Source organism: Triplophysa dalaica, chromosome 15, assembly GCF_015846415.1.
Source record: "Triplophysa dalaica isolate WHDGS20190420 chromosome 15, ASM1584641v1, whole genome shotgun sequence".
Lineage (NCBI taxonomy): Eukaryota > Metazoa > Chordata > Actinopteri > Cypriniformes > Nemacheilidae > Triplophysa > Triplophysa dalaica.
The window spans coordinates 11,920,393-11,935,161 of record NC_079556.1 but is presented as its reverse complement, the minus strand read 5'-3'; the positions used below and the strand labels follow the sequence as shown (position 1 = coordinate 11,935,161).

Here is a 14,769-nt window from a genome sequence, read left to right as displayed (position 1 = left end):
AATCAACTCTGACTACTATAGAAAAGGCCAATGAAATTTGGCGAATGTAATTTGCATGCCGGGCTCCGCCCCCGGAAATCCGGTATAAAAGGAGGCCGGCGTGCAGCATTCACTTACCTTTTGTTCTTCAGAGCCATCGCTCATGAGTACAACTCAGGATTCAATCCTCTACAACTACACGCTGGTGCTACGACGTGTTACAGCGGATCGTCCCTTTCTGCAGCGACCTTCCCCTGGGCGTCTCGGCGGTTCCGGAGGTGTTAGAGATTTTTTCTAAAAGTCCTTTTCAGGACTGACTGAGCATTCTCCAGCGCGGCATGTCCCGCTGTTCTCTTGGGTGCGGCACCCTCATCGAGGAGGGGGATGGACACGATCGCTGCATTAGGTGTCTGGGCGTCCAGCACACTGAAGCAGCGTTCGTTGACACATCTGCCTGCACTGCGGGCAGATTGTCATTCAGAAGTTGCGGTCACGGGTGGCTGTCTTCCTACGGGAACCAGCCACCATTTCGTCTGCTACCCGGGCTGTGACATCTGTGGCTACGGCCCCGATGACCACCCACGTTAGCAGCGTTAGTGATACGGGGAACTCTGCGAACGTAAACCCGCCAGCCAAGTGCTCACGGGCCGATCGCACCCCGATTCGCTCTTCTGAACGTTCCCCAACCGGCGGTGGCATACCGTCCGGATCCTCACGCACACACTCGGAAACGATGTGTGACGTAGATGAGATGTCGCTCGCAGCATCGGAGGGAGACTGGCATCCGACTCTGCCGAATCCAAACTCCACCCCCAGCGGTCGAGTTCAGGAGGAAGCAGAAGTGATGTCATCCGTGCTAACCCGGGGATACGTGGTTCCCGAGGTCGGTGCGCGGTGCAAACCGCGCCCACCCCGGGTGCCATGTTTTTCCCGGAGGTGCATGAGGAGCTGTGTAAAACTGAAACCAGCTCCGGCTCCCTTACTTCCCTCGATGGTGAGGCAGCCAAGGACTGCGTCGAGATCCCCCGGGTGGAACGTCCGCCTGCGGTGCACCTGTGCCGCGGACGGCTACCACCTGGGGGGGGATCGACCACTCCTACCGTCCAAAGCACGTAAGACTTCGGCATCACTGGTGTCGAAAGCTTGCGATGTTGCGGGCCAGGCTGCCTCCTCTCTCTATGCCTTGGCCATCCTGCAGGTCCGCCAGGCCAGGGCGTTGAGAGGGCTCCACGAGGGTAAGGCCGACCCGGGTATAATGCAGGATCTCCGTGCCACCGCTGACAGCGCTCTACGGGCGACTAAGGCGGCGGCACGGGCCCTGGGTCGGACGATGTCCACGGTAGTGGTCCAGGAGAGACACCCCCGGCTATACCTTGTGCAGAAGAGTGACAGCAAGGAAGTCCGCTTTCTTGATGCACTCATCTCGCAGGGTGGGTTGTTGGTAACACCGTCGAGGACTGCGCTCAGCAGTTTTTTGACGGCGAAGCAGACAGTGGCAATTAACCACATTTTTTTCACGCCGCGACTCGGCCGCCTACAGGCCTCCGAGATCTCACGTGACGTCTGCTTCCCTGCAACCCAGGACCCTTTCGACATCGGCTCCGGTTCCTGTGCCCCCACAGGCGGCACCCCGGAAGCAGAGGTCGAGGGGGAAACCTCCACCCCGTCAGCAACCTCCTCGCGAGAAGGGACACTGACGGGAAGACCCCAGGGAGAACAACATCGGGCCCGAACCTTCACAGCCACGGCTCTGATCGGTCGGTACGGGACGACTCCTGCCTCGTCACCAAAGCCGGGCCCTTGTTAGGGCTTGGCGCCCACTTACTCACTGAGTTTTTTGTTCTCCCCGGGTTTACTTGCAGCCGATCGCACACTCCACTGGACTGTGCTCGGAGAACCGACCTCACACCCTGGCGAGGCGTGAGGTCGTACACATATACGACAGCCGTCACCACTCTCAAACCGACAGTGCGTGCCGTTGTCCCGCCAGGCAGGTAAGCAGGCGGAGCAAAAACCTTCCCTCCGGGGACTCCCCGCGACATGGTTAGCTCCGCCAGCCGACGAACCACCCCCCGTGGGAATGATGAAGCAGACCGTCCCCTTGGTCACCCTGTCACAGTCCCTGGGAGCTCGAGAGCTGCCCACACTGTCTCGCTGGCTAATGAGGGCGGTCCGTCTTGGTTACTCGATCCAGTTCGCCAGAGACTCACCCAAGTTTCGGGGCATCATCTCTCCCTCTGTCAGAGGCAGGGACGCCTCCGTACTTCGGGTAGAGGTCCCCACCCTTCTGGCAAAACAGGCATCGAGTTCGTCCCTCAAAACCAAGATGTTCAGTGGGTCACCACCCGCACTTCATCGTTCCCAAGAAAGACGGCGGGTTGCCCCCAAAGGCTGCGTACCCTGAACAGAGCACCTTCACAAGCTGCCATTCAGGGTGCTCACACAGAGGCGCGTCCCGACATCTATGAGGTGTCAGGATTGGTTCGTGGCAATCGACCTGAAGGACGCTTACTTTCATGTCTCGATCCTCCTCGACACCGGCCGTTCCCACGGTTCGCGTGCGAGAGGCGGGCATATCAGTACAGAGTCCTCCCTTTCGGTCTGTCCCTGACCGCCCTTTCTCCCTGAGAGGAGGAAGGCGAGCGGGTACTAAACTATCTCAGCGACTGGCCTATCTTGGCACACTCGCGAGATCTGTTATGTACACAAAGGGACCTGGTGCTCCGGCACCTAGGTCGATTGGGACTCCAGGTCAACCAAGAGAGGGGCAAGCTCTCCCCAGTGCAGAGCATCCTCTTTCTCGGTATGGAACTCAGCTCTGTCACCATGTCGGCACACCTGTCCGCAGTTGTGCCCAACCAGTGTTGAACTGTCTGAAATGAACATTTTTAGGCAGACAGCGGTCCCCCTGAAACAATTCAGAGGCTCCTGGGACACATGGCGTCCTCGCGGGCTAATACCCCTCGAGTTGATGCACATGACACCGCTCCAACACTGGTTTCAGAGTCGAGTTCCGAGGAGAGCGTGGCACACCGGCAGCAGGCGCATGGTGATGCCGCCCTGCTGCCGACGCACCATAACCCCTAGTCTTTATGACTTTTTCGACGGACTCAGGTCCCTCTGAGCAGGTTATGAGGCAGGTCGTGGTGACGACTGAAGTCTCCCTGCAGGGGTGCGGTGTAGTGTGCAACGGGCACGCAGGTGGGGTGTTGGACGAACCCCCGCCTGCGCTGGCATATCAATTGCCAAGAGTTGTGGGCTATGCTACTTGCACTGAGCAGGCTACGGCCTCTCGTGCGAGACATGCACGTGCTGTTCCGAGGACAGCACTATAGCTGTAGCGAATACAGATCGTCAGGGTGGCGTTCGCACACAGCAGCTAAACACAACTTGCTCGACGCCTCCTCCGGTGGAGTCAACAGGTGACTCGTTCCCTGCAGGCCACACACCCCGGGCAAACTGAACTAGACAGCCGACGTGCTTTCTCGCCAGTTTATGCCTCGTGGAGAGTGGCGACTCCACCCCCGTGCAGTCCAGCTCATTTGGAGGCTGTTCGGGTAGGCCCAGGTAAAACCTGTTCACCTCCCGTAACACCACCATTTGCCCGCTTGATAGTCCCTGCCCTCGGCACGGATATCCTTGCGCACAGCTGGCCGCGGGATGGGCGGAAGCACACCTTCCCCCCCCCAGGAGCCTTCTTGTACAGACTCTGTGCAAGGTCAGGGAGCAGGAGCACCAAGTGTTATTGGTTACACCACACCGGTCTAACCGCACTTGGCCTCAGAGCCGATGCTCTGGACAGCGACTCCCCCTGAACCATTCCCCTGACAGAGGACCTGATCTCTCAGGGGAAGGACACGTTCTGGCATCCCAGATCAGACCTCTGGAACACCCATGTCTGGTCTCTAGACGGGACGAGAAGATCCTAAGATGGCTACTCCCCCTATACGGCTGAGACCATCACCCAGGCTAGGGCCCCATCTACTAGGCGGTTACACGCCTCTAGACGGTGCCTCTTCTCGTCCTGGTGTCTTTCTCAACGAGAAAGACCCACTGAGGTGCTTGATCAGGATTGTGTTCCCCTCCTCACGAGACTGGAGACTAACATCTCCCTTCCACACTGAAAGTGTATGTAGTCGCTATTGCCACTCATCACGACTCAGTCGGTGGAAAGTTTCTAGGGCAACACGACCTGGTCACCAGGTTCCTAAGCAGCGAGAGGGCGGAATCCGCCTCATCTCCGCTCCATACCCTCTTGGGACCCTAAGTGGTCCTGGGGAGCCTCAGGGCCCCCCAAAGAGCCCCTCGGAGGTTCCGATCTTCCTCATAGAGTAAGACGGCCCTCCTGACGGCGCTCACTTCTTTCAAGAGGGTAGGGGACCACCGAGCATCCTCCGTGTCCCTGGATTGCCTTAAACTCGGCCCTGGAAACTCTCACGTTATCTTGAGACCCAGGCCCGGATGCGTGCCCAAGAAGTTCCCACTACTCCCTCCGGGGCCAAGTGGTGAACTTGCAGGCGCTCCCCATAGGGGAGGAAGACCCAACCCGATTAGTGTTGTGTCCAGTACGTACTGGACCGCACGCAGAGCTCTGAAGCTCTGACCAGCTCCGTGTCTGTTGGAGGACAGCAGAAGGGGAAGGCTGTCTCCAAACAGAGGCTGGCGCACTGGGTCGTGGACGCCGTTACGACGGCATTCCGATCTCAGAATCTCCCATGCCCATTGGCAGTGAGGGCTCACTCCACACGGAGTTTAGCCACCTCCTGGACACTGGCAGAAGCGCCTCTCTAGCAGACATCTGTAGAGCTGCGGGTTGGGCTATGCCCAAACACCTTCGCAAGGGTTAACAACCTTCGCGTAAACCCGGTGTCAGCCCACGTCCTGCGTGGCGACATGTAGGACTGGCATCCGGGGGGGCGTATGCCTGCGAAAGCACCTTTCCACCCTCTAACAGGTTGGGTCAGTGTGCTATTTACCTTTTCTTCTTACCCGAACACATCGCTAAGAAACTGGTACCTCACCAGCCTCCCTTCTTACCCAGACACTGGTTAAGAATAGGCATTCCATCCATCACCAAACAAGCACCCCCTGGGGGCTGGCTGGGCAGAGCAGCCTTCCCCCTTAGGCCGGGATACCATGTGAGCTATCACAGATAGCTCTAACCGGACCTAGTGCTACCGGACGTCTGTAACACCCCCTCCGTGGGCTGTTCCGTCTGATGTATCCTCATGAGAATGGTTCCCACTCCTGGTAACCCATGAGCTTCCCCAGGTGGGCCTCCACCTCGCGGTTAACTACTCAGTCCGCACGTTCCATGCGTTCTCCTCCAAGGACGAGACCATACCTATATCCACCATATTCCTCCCCACGGGTAGGAGGTGGCCTCTGTAGCGCTTCTCTGATTAAGAGTCGCGCTTACCCGGTGTAAACTGATCTGGATGGCCTCTCGCCTATAGAGAGCTAAGGCCCCGTCCGTGAAAGTTACCGGTCAGGGCTGTACCCATCTTTCTCCAAGAAAGCTCTGGAACCCCCCGACCACCACACTGGAAGGTTACAGTCTCACGAAAGCTTCGAGATGACACGCCCAGGCTTGTTACCGTCGCTTCGCTAGAGATTGTGACGCGATACAGCGTTGTGGCGTTTTCCATAGGCAACCCCATCTGTCGTTCTCGACACAACGTCGAGAGACCGACAGAAAGGGAACGTCTTGGTTACGTATGTAACCTCAGTTCCCTGATGGAGGGAACGAGACGTTGTGTCCCTTATGCCACGAACACGTATCGTATTCTGCTGCAGTTTGAGAGGTCTCAGGCTCTTCAGAACAAAGGTAAGTGAATGCTGCACGCCGGCCTCCTTTTATACCGGATTTCCGGGGGCGGAGCCCGGCATGCAAATTGCATTCGCCAAATTTCATTGGCCTTTTCTATAGTAGTCAGAGTTGATTGGTTCTCAAGGGCGAACCCCATCTGTCGTTCTCGACACAACGTCTCGTTCCCTCCATCAGGGAACTGAGGTTACATACGTAACCAAGACGATATAAACATCTCATCTTTCCTTCACTCAACATTAGCAGCAAGGCATTAAGAGCGTTCAGGAGACACACGTGTCACAGCGGACCAGTGCTTACGTTCTTATGTTCCAGTGAGCTTTCATATCATGTAAATGTGTTTTTAAGCGCTGCAAAGACTTACAGTGATTTTCTGTGATGTTCTGAGCATTTGGTTTTGTAAATTCTGATGATGCAAATAGTTGTCAAGCTATCTGACAAGGTTTTGTCAGGGTGTTGTGAAGAATTAGTTAGCAGTAATAAGTCAAACTGTATGCCATCATCTTACAGCTAAAGCCTTTCTAGTTGTCACAGAGCGTAAAATGCTATTACTGTGTAATAAAACGAAATAATTTATTGTTCTTTTTATATTTTGGGGGGAATTAAAAAATAAAATGACTAAATTTGTATAATAAAATAGTTGTAAAATGATAGTAAAAAATAATCGGCAATAATCGGTATCGGTCGATTACATTTTTTTCACACTATAGAGTACAATAGCAATAGAGTATCTAAGAGATGACGTATTTTTGTATGCAAACCCCAAAAGCGAGTTAGCATTTTAACACTTCCGATTCAATCGGCCCAAAGACTATGTGTTTTTGGTTAATCGCATGAAATAAGGTCGGTGGTTAACAAACCGGCAAAATATTTTGACGTTTTAATCTATGACATATAACACCAGTTATCCCCTGCTCGTGATTTTTTTTAAACCTTTATTGTGTTTTTAAAATGCCGGTTGCTAACAAGTTGCTAAAGTGACTACTTCCTTTCGTGGGGACATTAGACCTCAGTTCGCATATACTTAATCCCACAAATAATGCAACATGGGCAAAAATCTCCAAAAACATTGTTTGGGATTTTTCACAGAGTAATATTTTACCAGTGAACACGTTTTTTCTCAAGTTTGAAACAATTATCGGAGGCTTGGTGGTTGTGACGATATTGAGTGACCATATCTTTTTATAGCCTCGTGTTAGCTTTTTACATCTGCCGATTGTATTTAGGCATAAAAATTGCAAATATTGTGTTATTCTGTAAAGATGATCTTGATAGACAAAACGTTTAAACATCATGAATATTTGTTAATCACAGATTACATTTTTTGCGATCTTCCAAAAGTCTATGGTATAAATGCTTAGGCTTTTGGTCAAGGAAACCAGCGCTGCACTTACTTCCAGGTCGGCCTACAAAACATCACCAGTTTGATGTTCAATATCAATAGACATTATACCGATTAATAACATTCAGAATGTTAAGATATATAAATATAATCTTCAGAATCGGTATCGGCAGATATCACTCTAAATCATTGGCTATTGTCTTAGAGAAATTTCTCTATTAAAAAATAAGTTTTTATCAATGATAAATATATCACATATTTCTTTCAAGGTCAGCAATATGAGCATGAAGTCTCTTGAGACATATTAGCTTTCTATAAAAAATAGTTTTTTATGAGTTGTCACACACCATCAGCCGGGAGACTGCGGTAAGAGTTGATCTTCTCCTTAGCTCTGATCAGTTGCTCTTCAAGGTTGCGTAATTTCCCCACGGCTCCAGGACCAGCGTCAGCCTGTCCGTCAGGCAACCTGGAAGAGGAAGACAGAAAGAGAGGAAGAGAGAGAGAGTTAGCATGAGCTTCGCCTGGAGAAGCCTTGCGTTTACCAGTCGTGCATTCACACTTGTGAACATCAGCGGTTGTATGAGTTAGAGTGAATGTGAGAGTCTGGTCTACTGGGTCAAGGTGAATTGTGGTTGGCTAATTTCCCAGGGGTCTTTGCTCTCATGCTCCTTGCTTCCAGTGCCAATTTAATGCAATGATCTGTTGCGGCAGCCAACGTGGGCAGTTCATTTGGTGGCAGGAGCTATTCATCACATACACTGACACACAAACTGTTGACCTGAGCCTGCCCGGCGTGGGCTCCTAACACCTATCACACACACATATTTTTATCTCATAAACTTCATTACAGACAAACATCCCAAGACCTGAACCTCCATCATTACCTGACACTCCTTCGACCAGCAGTTAATTTATGAGATGAAAAACTTTATACACACACAGAGGATTGCTTCACAGGGCTGCGGTGTCTCTTCTCACGCAGCCACTGTGTCCTTGCAATGGAAATCTGAGCTGGATGTGAAATGCGTTTGACGTGAATGGAAATCATTGTGAAGTTTTGCCACACCTGAAAGAGAGACGCCGATAGAGAGAAAGGGAGTAAAATGAGGAGCGGGATAGGAAGTCTTATCCGAAGAGGAAAGGATGGAAATGTATTTACGGGAGGGCATGTGAGGGGTTTTGAACTGGTAAACAATGCATTTCTATTTCACCTGGATGTAAATGATAATATGGATGTCAAAGAGAGAGAGAGAGATTGTGCGAGAGTGTGAGTGGGGAAGGGACGATGAAATTGGGAGAAAAATTGATATGTCAAACAATTATGTAATTCTTGGCTGGTCAAGGACGAAATGAGAGTAAGAAAATGAGTATATGTGCATTGGGGGATATTGTTTTATGTTTGAGCGATATGTCAGGAAAATAAACGGTGTTAATCCTAAGGAATCTGAATCCAATTCACTTATTTACCAAATTTAAAGGAACAGTTCAACCCAAAATAAAAATTCTATCATCATTTACACACCCTTGAGTTGTTCCAAATCTGTATACATTTCTTTGATGAACACAGAGAAAGATATTTGCAAGAGTGCTTGTATCCAAACAGTTCTCGGCCCCCATTGACTGCCATAGCAGGAAAAATTACAATGGTAGTCAAAAGTGCCGCAGAACTGTTTGCTTTCATACATTCTTCAAAATATCTTCTTTTGTGTTCAACAGAAGAAAAGCAATTTACAAAGCAATTCTTATATACGATGGTAGTCAATGGTGACCAAGAACTTTTGGTTACAAGCATTCTTCCAAACATCTTTCTCTGTGTTCATCAGAACAAATACATTTATGCAGATTTGGAACAACTCGAGGATGAAATATACAATTTACATTTTTGGAGAAAGTGTTCCTTTAAGGCCTTAAACATGTTTTGCCCAAGTACACAATTATAGACAAGGGAGGGGGTGGTCAACATGACTTCTTTTTTATACAATTACATTAGTAATGTTATCAATGTTGGTGTTATAAAACCAGAGGGGTCAAGGTTTTGCTGGCTAGCAAAGGCCAGTTAGCTCTTGGTGACAGATGCTGTAATTGCACCTGCCGGTCCCTGAAAAAGCATATTTTTTATTGTTGGCCATTTAAAAGCAGCCTTGCATTCAGAGTAAATAAACCCACAATAAACAACAATAAGTGTAATGAAATATGTTGCTTTGAAAGTTTCAATTCATCGGAGCACACCGCTATCTTCAAATGGCTATCAATAGATCAAAGTTTTAATCATGCTAAAATGATGTTGTTATAAATTCAACCAGCAGGGGCTAATGGAACCATACTAACCATGCCAGCCAAACTCTGACACTCTGTTTCATTTACATTGATGTCTACTTTTAAACATCTAAACAATATATTTCACATATATAGAATTATATAGACTGTATAGATGTATTTGTATATAGACTTAAAATTAAAGTGTACATTTATGTCCTTTTTGAGCTGACAGCCTCTAGTCCCAATTCACTTTCATTAAAAAACAGAACGGTAGTTCTAAACTCATCTGGTAAATTTTCCTTATTTCCTACAATGTTACACTTAAGAAATAAAGCCACACACAGGTTAGGAGCAGCATGTGGGTGAACAATCGACATTAAAATATCCATTTTGAGCATAACTGTCTCTTTAAGACAGCTGCTCCGAACAGTTTCGACACCCACGTCACTCTGTTTATCCACATACAACCACAATTTGTTTGTCTTATTTAAGAGTAGTTAGTTATATAGTCTTATATTCCCCTGTTATGTTATCCCCTCGCGGGTTTTTGATTTTGTCTTTGTTATTATTAAACATCTTGCTGTATGCGCCTGGGTCTTCTATCCATGTCCCGGTCGTGACACTTCCATGCTGGGTTCAATGTGTGTCAAAAACTAGTGTATTACTTCAGTACTATTCAGAACACTTCAAATAAAAGGTTACATTTTTGTAAATTCTTTTGCTCTGATAGCCTCTAGTCCCCATATGCTTTCATTATAAAATAGAACAGTGCAGATTTATACTTATGTGCTAAACTTATCCTTGTTCCCTACAATGTTTGACTTTAAAAAATAAAGCTTCACACAGGAAAGGAACAGCATGTGGGTGAGCAAACGACATCCAAATTTCAATTTGAGCATAACTATGTTTTTCAGACTGCTGTTCCACACAGTTTTGACACCCACGTCATTCTGATAGTCCACATAAAGCCACAAAACTCCCTCCACGCTGGGTGTAAGAAACATTCGATTGTCTTTTTAATCCGGTTATTTTAACGCCTGCTCCACCTGACGCTCGTCTGACCTTTCTCTCCATTTCGCCTCACACATCACCTCGCCTCAGACACCTGAGCTTCATCATGTGGTGTTACATAACCAGCCATCACTAGCTAATGAGGACGCATCACTCACAGCAGGGACAGAGAGAAACATTTAGAAACACACTGCGCTTTGTGAGAATGGCTGTCAGGGAGGTGTGATGGAAATCCCACGAGGCCTTGTGTTTTCTGCTGATGCTGAGACGTTGTACCAGCCCGCTGAGACACATGTACTGAAGTAGGACGCTCGCGCACACACATGCGCTCGCAGACGGGACCAGGAAAGTGTGTGAAAACGGAAAGTAAAAGACACATAAAACTGTCACACGTTCAGGCAGAAGAACCCACAGCTTGCTTCCGGCTATGGGTTCTGTTCTCTCTGAGTGACAGATAGACAGCTAACCTCCTTAGTTATTTTTGACGTTTTGGACAACGGTTTGTCTGATTCCTGGTGCGTTCAGATTTGAAAACATGAAATGATGCCACAATTCGACTGCTGCTTCAAGTTGTCAGATCGAACGGGGTCGTGTGGTGCAGCGGTTAAAACCACACTGGGCCGGTAAGCAAAAGGTTGCGGGCGTGATTCCCGCTGGGAGCCAATCACGATCCATCACCATTCTGTCCTTGAGCGAGCCACTTAACCTCACGGTAATCCTGCGGGATTGTCCCTGTAATAAATTCACATTCCCCCTGCCCTAGTTGTGTGGTCATGAATAAATGAGAAGTTGACATGCTCGATTCTGTCTAAAACCAACAGACAATTCTTATTTTGCAAATTCTTAAATTCTTTATGCACACACCACGAATGAACTCAATAATAGAGGGACTACAATGTTTGTACTTGGTATTACCAACACCAAGATTTGGTGTTGGCAATACTTATAACTCCTATTATATGGGATATTATTTATCATTATTATTACAAGAGATCATTTTAAAAAGCAGAAATCTTTTGACTCTATATCTCTAGTTTAACCAGGAAATTGCATGTTACGTATTTATCTTTATGGGAGTTGAATTTAAATGACGTCAAACTGACATTAGCCACAATATTGTACCTGACAATTTCTAAATCATTATTATATGCTTATTGTAGTAAATTGTTGTGATTTGTTATGCACTTATTCAAGTATTTTTTAACCAACAAAATTGACAAATTTCAGCTTAAAGAATAAAAGGACACATTCTGCTATTCAGTTTCAGATGGCAACAACATTAACAACTGCTGGTTGACCAGTATCAATAACTGTTAAATCGTTTTATTTTAATGAAGTACAATAAAATATGAATAAAAATGAATATGAATATAAATTGAATAGAAAATAAATTGTTATACTATAACCAAACATAGAGTGGAAGTTAACTTCAGGCCAGACGTGTGCGTCTGATGAAACTGTCCATTAACGTTTTTTTGGTTAGAATGGAACAAAATCATTAATCACGATTCTTTTTTTTCTGTTATACAGTAGCACAATGAATCTGAACAGTAGTCCCTAGAATCTGATTATGTACCCTGGTTCTCGCACCCCCTGGTTGGGAACAACTGCTTAAAATATTGCGAGTACAGCAAAAAACAAAAGCAGTGCCCCACTGTGATAACTGTTTCTTATGTTATTGGTGCAAGATTTCATTCCCTATGACAAAGCTACACTACCCACAAAACTGCACAGCACAGCCCACTGCAGAATGGGCTGAAACTACAGAAATAAACAGGACTGACCTGCTGGATTATTACATTTAAATACATTTATGCATTTGGCAGACGCTTAGGAAAGCGACTTACATTGCATTAACCTATACATTTATACTCAGGTATGTTTAATCCCCTGGGATCGAACCCACAACCTTGCGTTGTTGACGCAATGCTCTTGCCACTGAGCTACAGGAAAGCTCTGTGTTTATTGTTCTTGCTTTGACAAATACAGTAAATTCTATCATGGGTTGTTTGTTTTGTACAAAAAAGTTTCTTTGAACATCTTTCAGTGTGTATGTGTGTGTGTGTGACATCTAATTAGAGTTCACTTTCATTAAAAAACAGAAATATAGTTCTAAACTCATCTGGTAAATTTTACTTATTTCCTACAATGTTACACTTAAGAAATAAAGCCACACACAGGTGAGGAACAGTATGTGGGTGTGCAATCGACATCAAAATTTCCATTTTGAGGGTAACAGTCTCTTTAAGACAGCTGCTCCTAACCGAGTTTCGACACCCACGTCACTCTGATTGTCCACATACAACCACGAAACTGATGCTGCCTTCCTTTCATGATTCTGTCCCATCATGTCATGTATCTCTTGATCTAGTGGCAGGATCATGACAGAGCCTCGTGTTTAGTGTAGAGAGAGACATGGCAATGAAGGTTTTGACATGTCATGCACTCTCTCTGGTCTCGTCTTTGTCCCCGCCCCCTCATTTCCTCATTATTTGATCCCTTTATAATGCCCCTGTGTTGGTTGGTTGTGACTTGTATGGTGAGTTCCAGTGCCTCAGTCGAGTCAAGTCAAGGTCAAATGTTTAACTTTAGTCTTGTTTAAGTGAAGTTAGTCTTAGTCTTAGTCCTGTCTTGTCATGTTATTATATTCCCCTGTTTTTTTATGTTACCCCCGCGCATGTTTTTGATTTTGTCTTTGTTATTATTAAACATCTTGTTAAAACCCCTTACCCGCTGTATGCGCCTGGGTCCTCAGTCCATGTCTCACCCCCTCCGTGACACTTCCACGCTGGGTTCAATGTGTATCAAAAACTACTACATTCTTCAGTACTTAATTCAGAACACTTAAAATAAAAGGTTGCGTTTTTGTCAATTTTTTTGCTCTGATAGCCTCTAGTCCCCATTCACTTTGATTATAAAACAGAACAGTGCAGATTTATACTTATCTGCTAAACTTATCCTTGTTTCCTACAATGTTTCACTTGAAAGCTAAAGCTAAAGCTAAACACAGGATAGGAACACCATGTGGGTGAGCAAACGACACTACCCACAAAACTGCACAGCCCACAGCAGAAGGGCTGAAACTACATAAATAAACAGGACTGACCTGCTGGATAGCTTGGGACAAACCAGTGCGGAAAACCAGCAGTAAGAAGTGTGACACGACCCATTTCAATTAATCAAAGCAAACTAGTTAAAACCAAGTTGAAAATACATTCCTGAATAAACATATGCCATATATAACAGTTATAATGCATGTATCGATGCAACGATTAGTGTGTTCTGACAGTTATTAGATGTGGTCTTTAAGGAGTAGTTCATCTTCAAAACTAAAAATCTGTTATCATTTACAAGCCCTCTTGTCATCAAACCTGTATGCCTTTCTTTCTTCTGCAGAACACAAAAGAAGATATTTGGAAACATATTGGTAACAGAACGGCAACGTCTCCCATTCAGAAGTGAATTTGGGTGCTGTTAACAACATTCTTTAAAATATCTTCGTTTGTTTTCTGCGGAGTCTTACAGGTTCGAAATGAAAGGAGGTTGAGTAAATGATAACAGAATTTTCATTTTGAAGGTAAACTGCACCTTTCTCCATTAAAAAGGTTTAAAGCTAATGTTTTATGCAATGTAGAAAGTGTTATGCTGTTTTTTATTACAAATGTAAAAGTATAAAGTATGTAAACATAAATGGGATAAAAGGTAAGTATTTTAGGAATGGTCCCACAGTGTGTCTCTTTGTTTTTGTTGTAAAAAGCAGGAGGAGACTCTTAAAGTGCTCATTTGGTCAAAAAAGTGTGTTCTTGCTTTGACAAATACAGTAAATTCTGTCAAGCATAGTTTGTATTGAACGAAAAAAAAAAGTTTCTTTAAACAATTTTCAGTGTGCACGTGTGTGTGTGGTGGGAGGGCTGTGCTACACAAATCTAATCTAATTAGAGTTTGATAAATTTTATTACAGCTGCACCAAACAGGGCAGCCAAATAAAAGGCTGAGCCTACACCCGAGTGTAATTAGTCACATTTAAGAGGCACTAATGGACTGTCACCGAAATCCACAGTTCACTGTCGCTATGGCGATATATCCTGCAATGTGATTGGCTCCAACCTCACGCATGTTTGGCCTCCAGGATGCATTTATCGGCAGGCCAATTATTAAAATCAATGCAAAGCCCTCATAGGAAAGAAAAAATCACAAAGGATATTTAATATTTCGATTGTTTTTCCAAGACAGCAAATGGAAACTTTTGTATAAATCCAGATTTTCTCCTAAAACACCAGTACTCTCTAAAAAATGCTGTATTTCCACACACCGTGCATGTTTGTATCTCCTCTTTGCCCCGCCTCTCTGA

General features: G+C 46.2%; 1 protein-coding gene across 3 annotated transcripts in view; it reads right to left on the bottom strand.

Annotated features, from left to right (window-relative positions):
• fut8a (fucosyltransferase 8a (alpha (1,6) fucosyltransferase)) overlaps nucleotides 1-14,769 on the bottom strand; it is an 82,220-nt gene that overhangs the window by 14,806 nt on the left and 52,645 nt on the right. For all 3 annotated transcript variants that reach the window (XM_056768378.1, XM_056768380.1, XM_056768379.1), the window contains one exon: nucleotides 7,496-7,614. In XM_056768378.1, coding sequence (XP_056624356.1) covers nucleotides 7,496-7,614 — 119 coding nt within the window. The remainder of the gene's footprint in view (nucleotides 1-7,495; nucleotides 7,615-14,769) is intronic.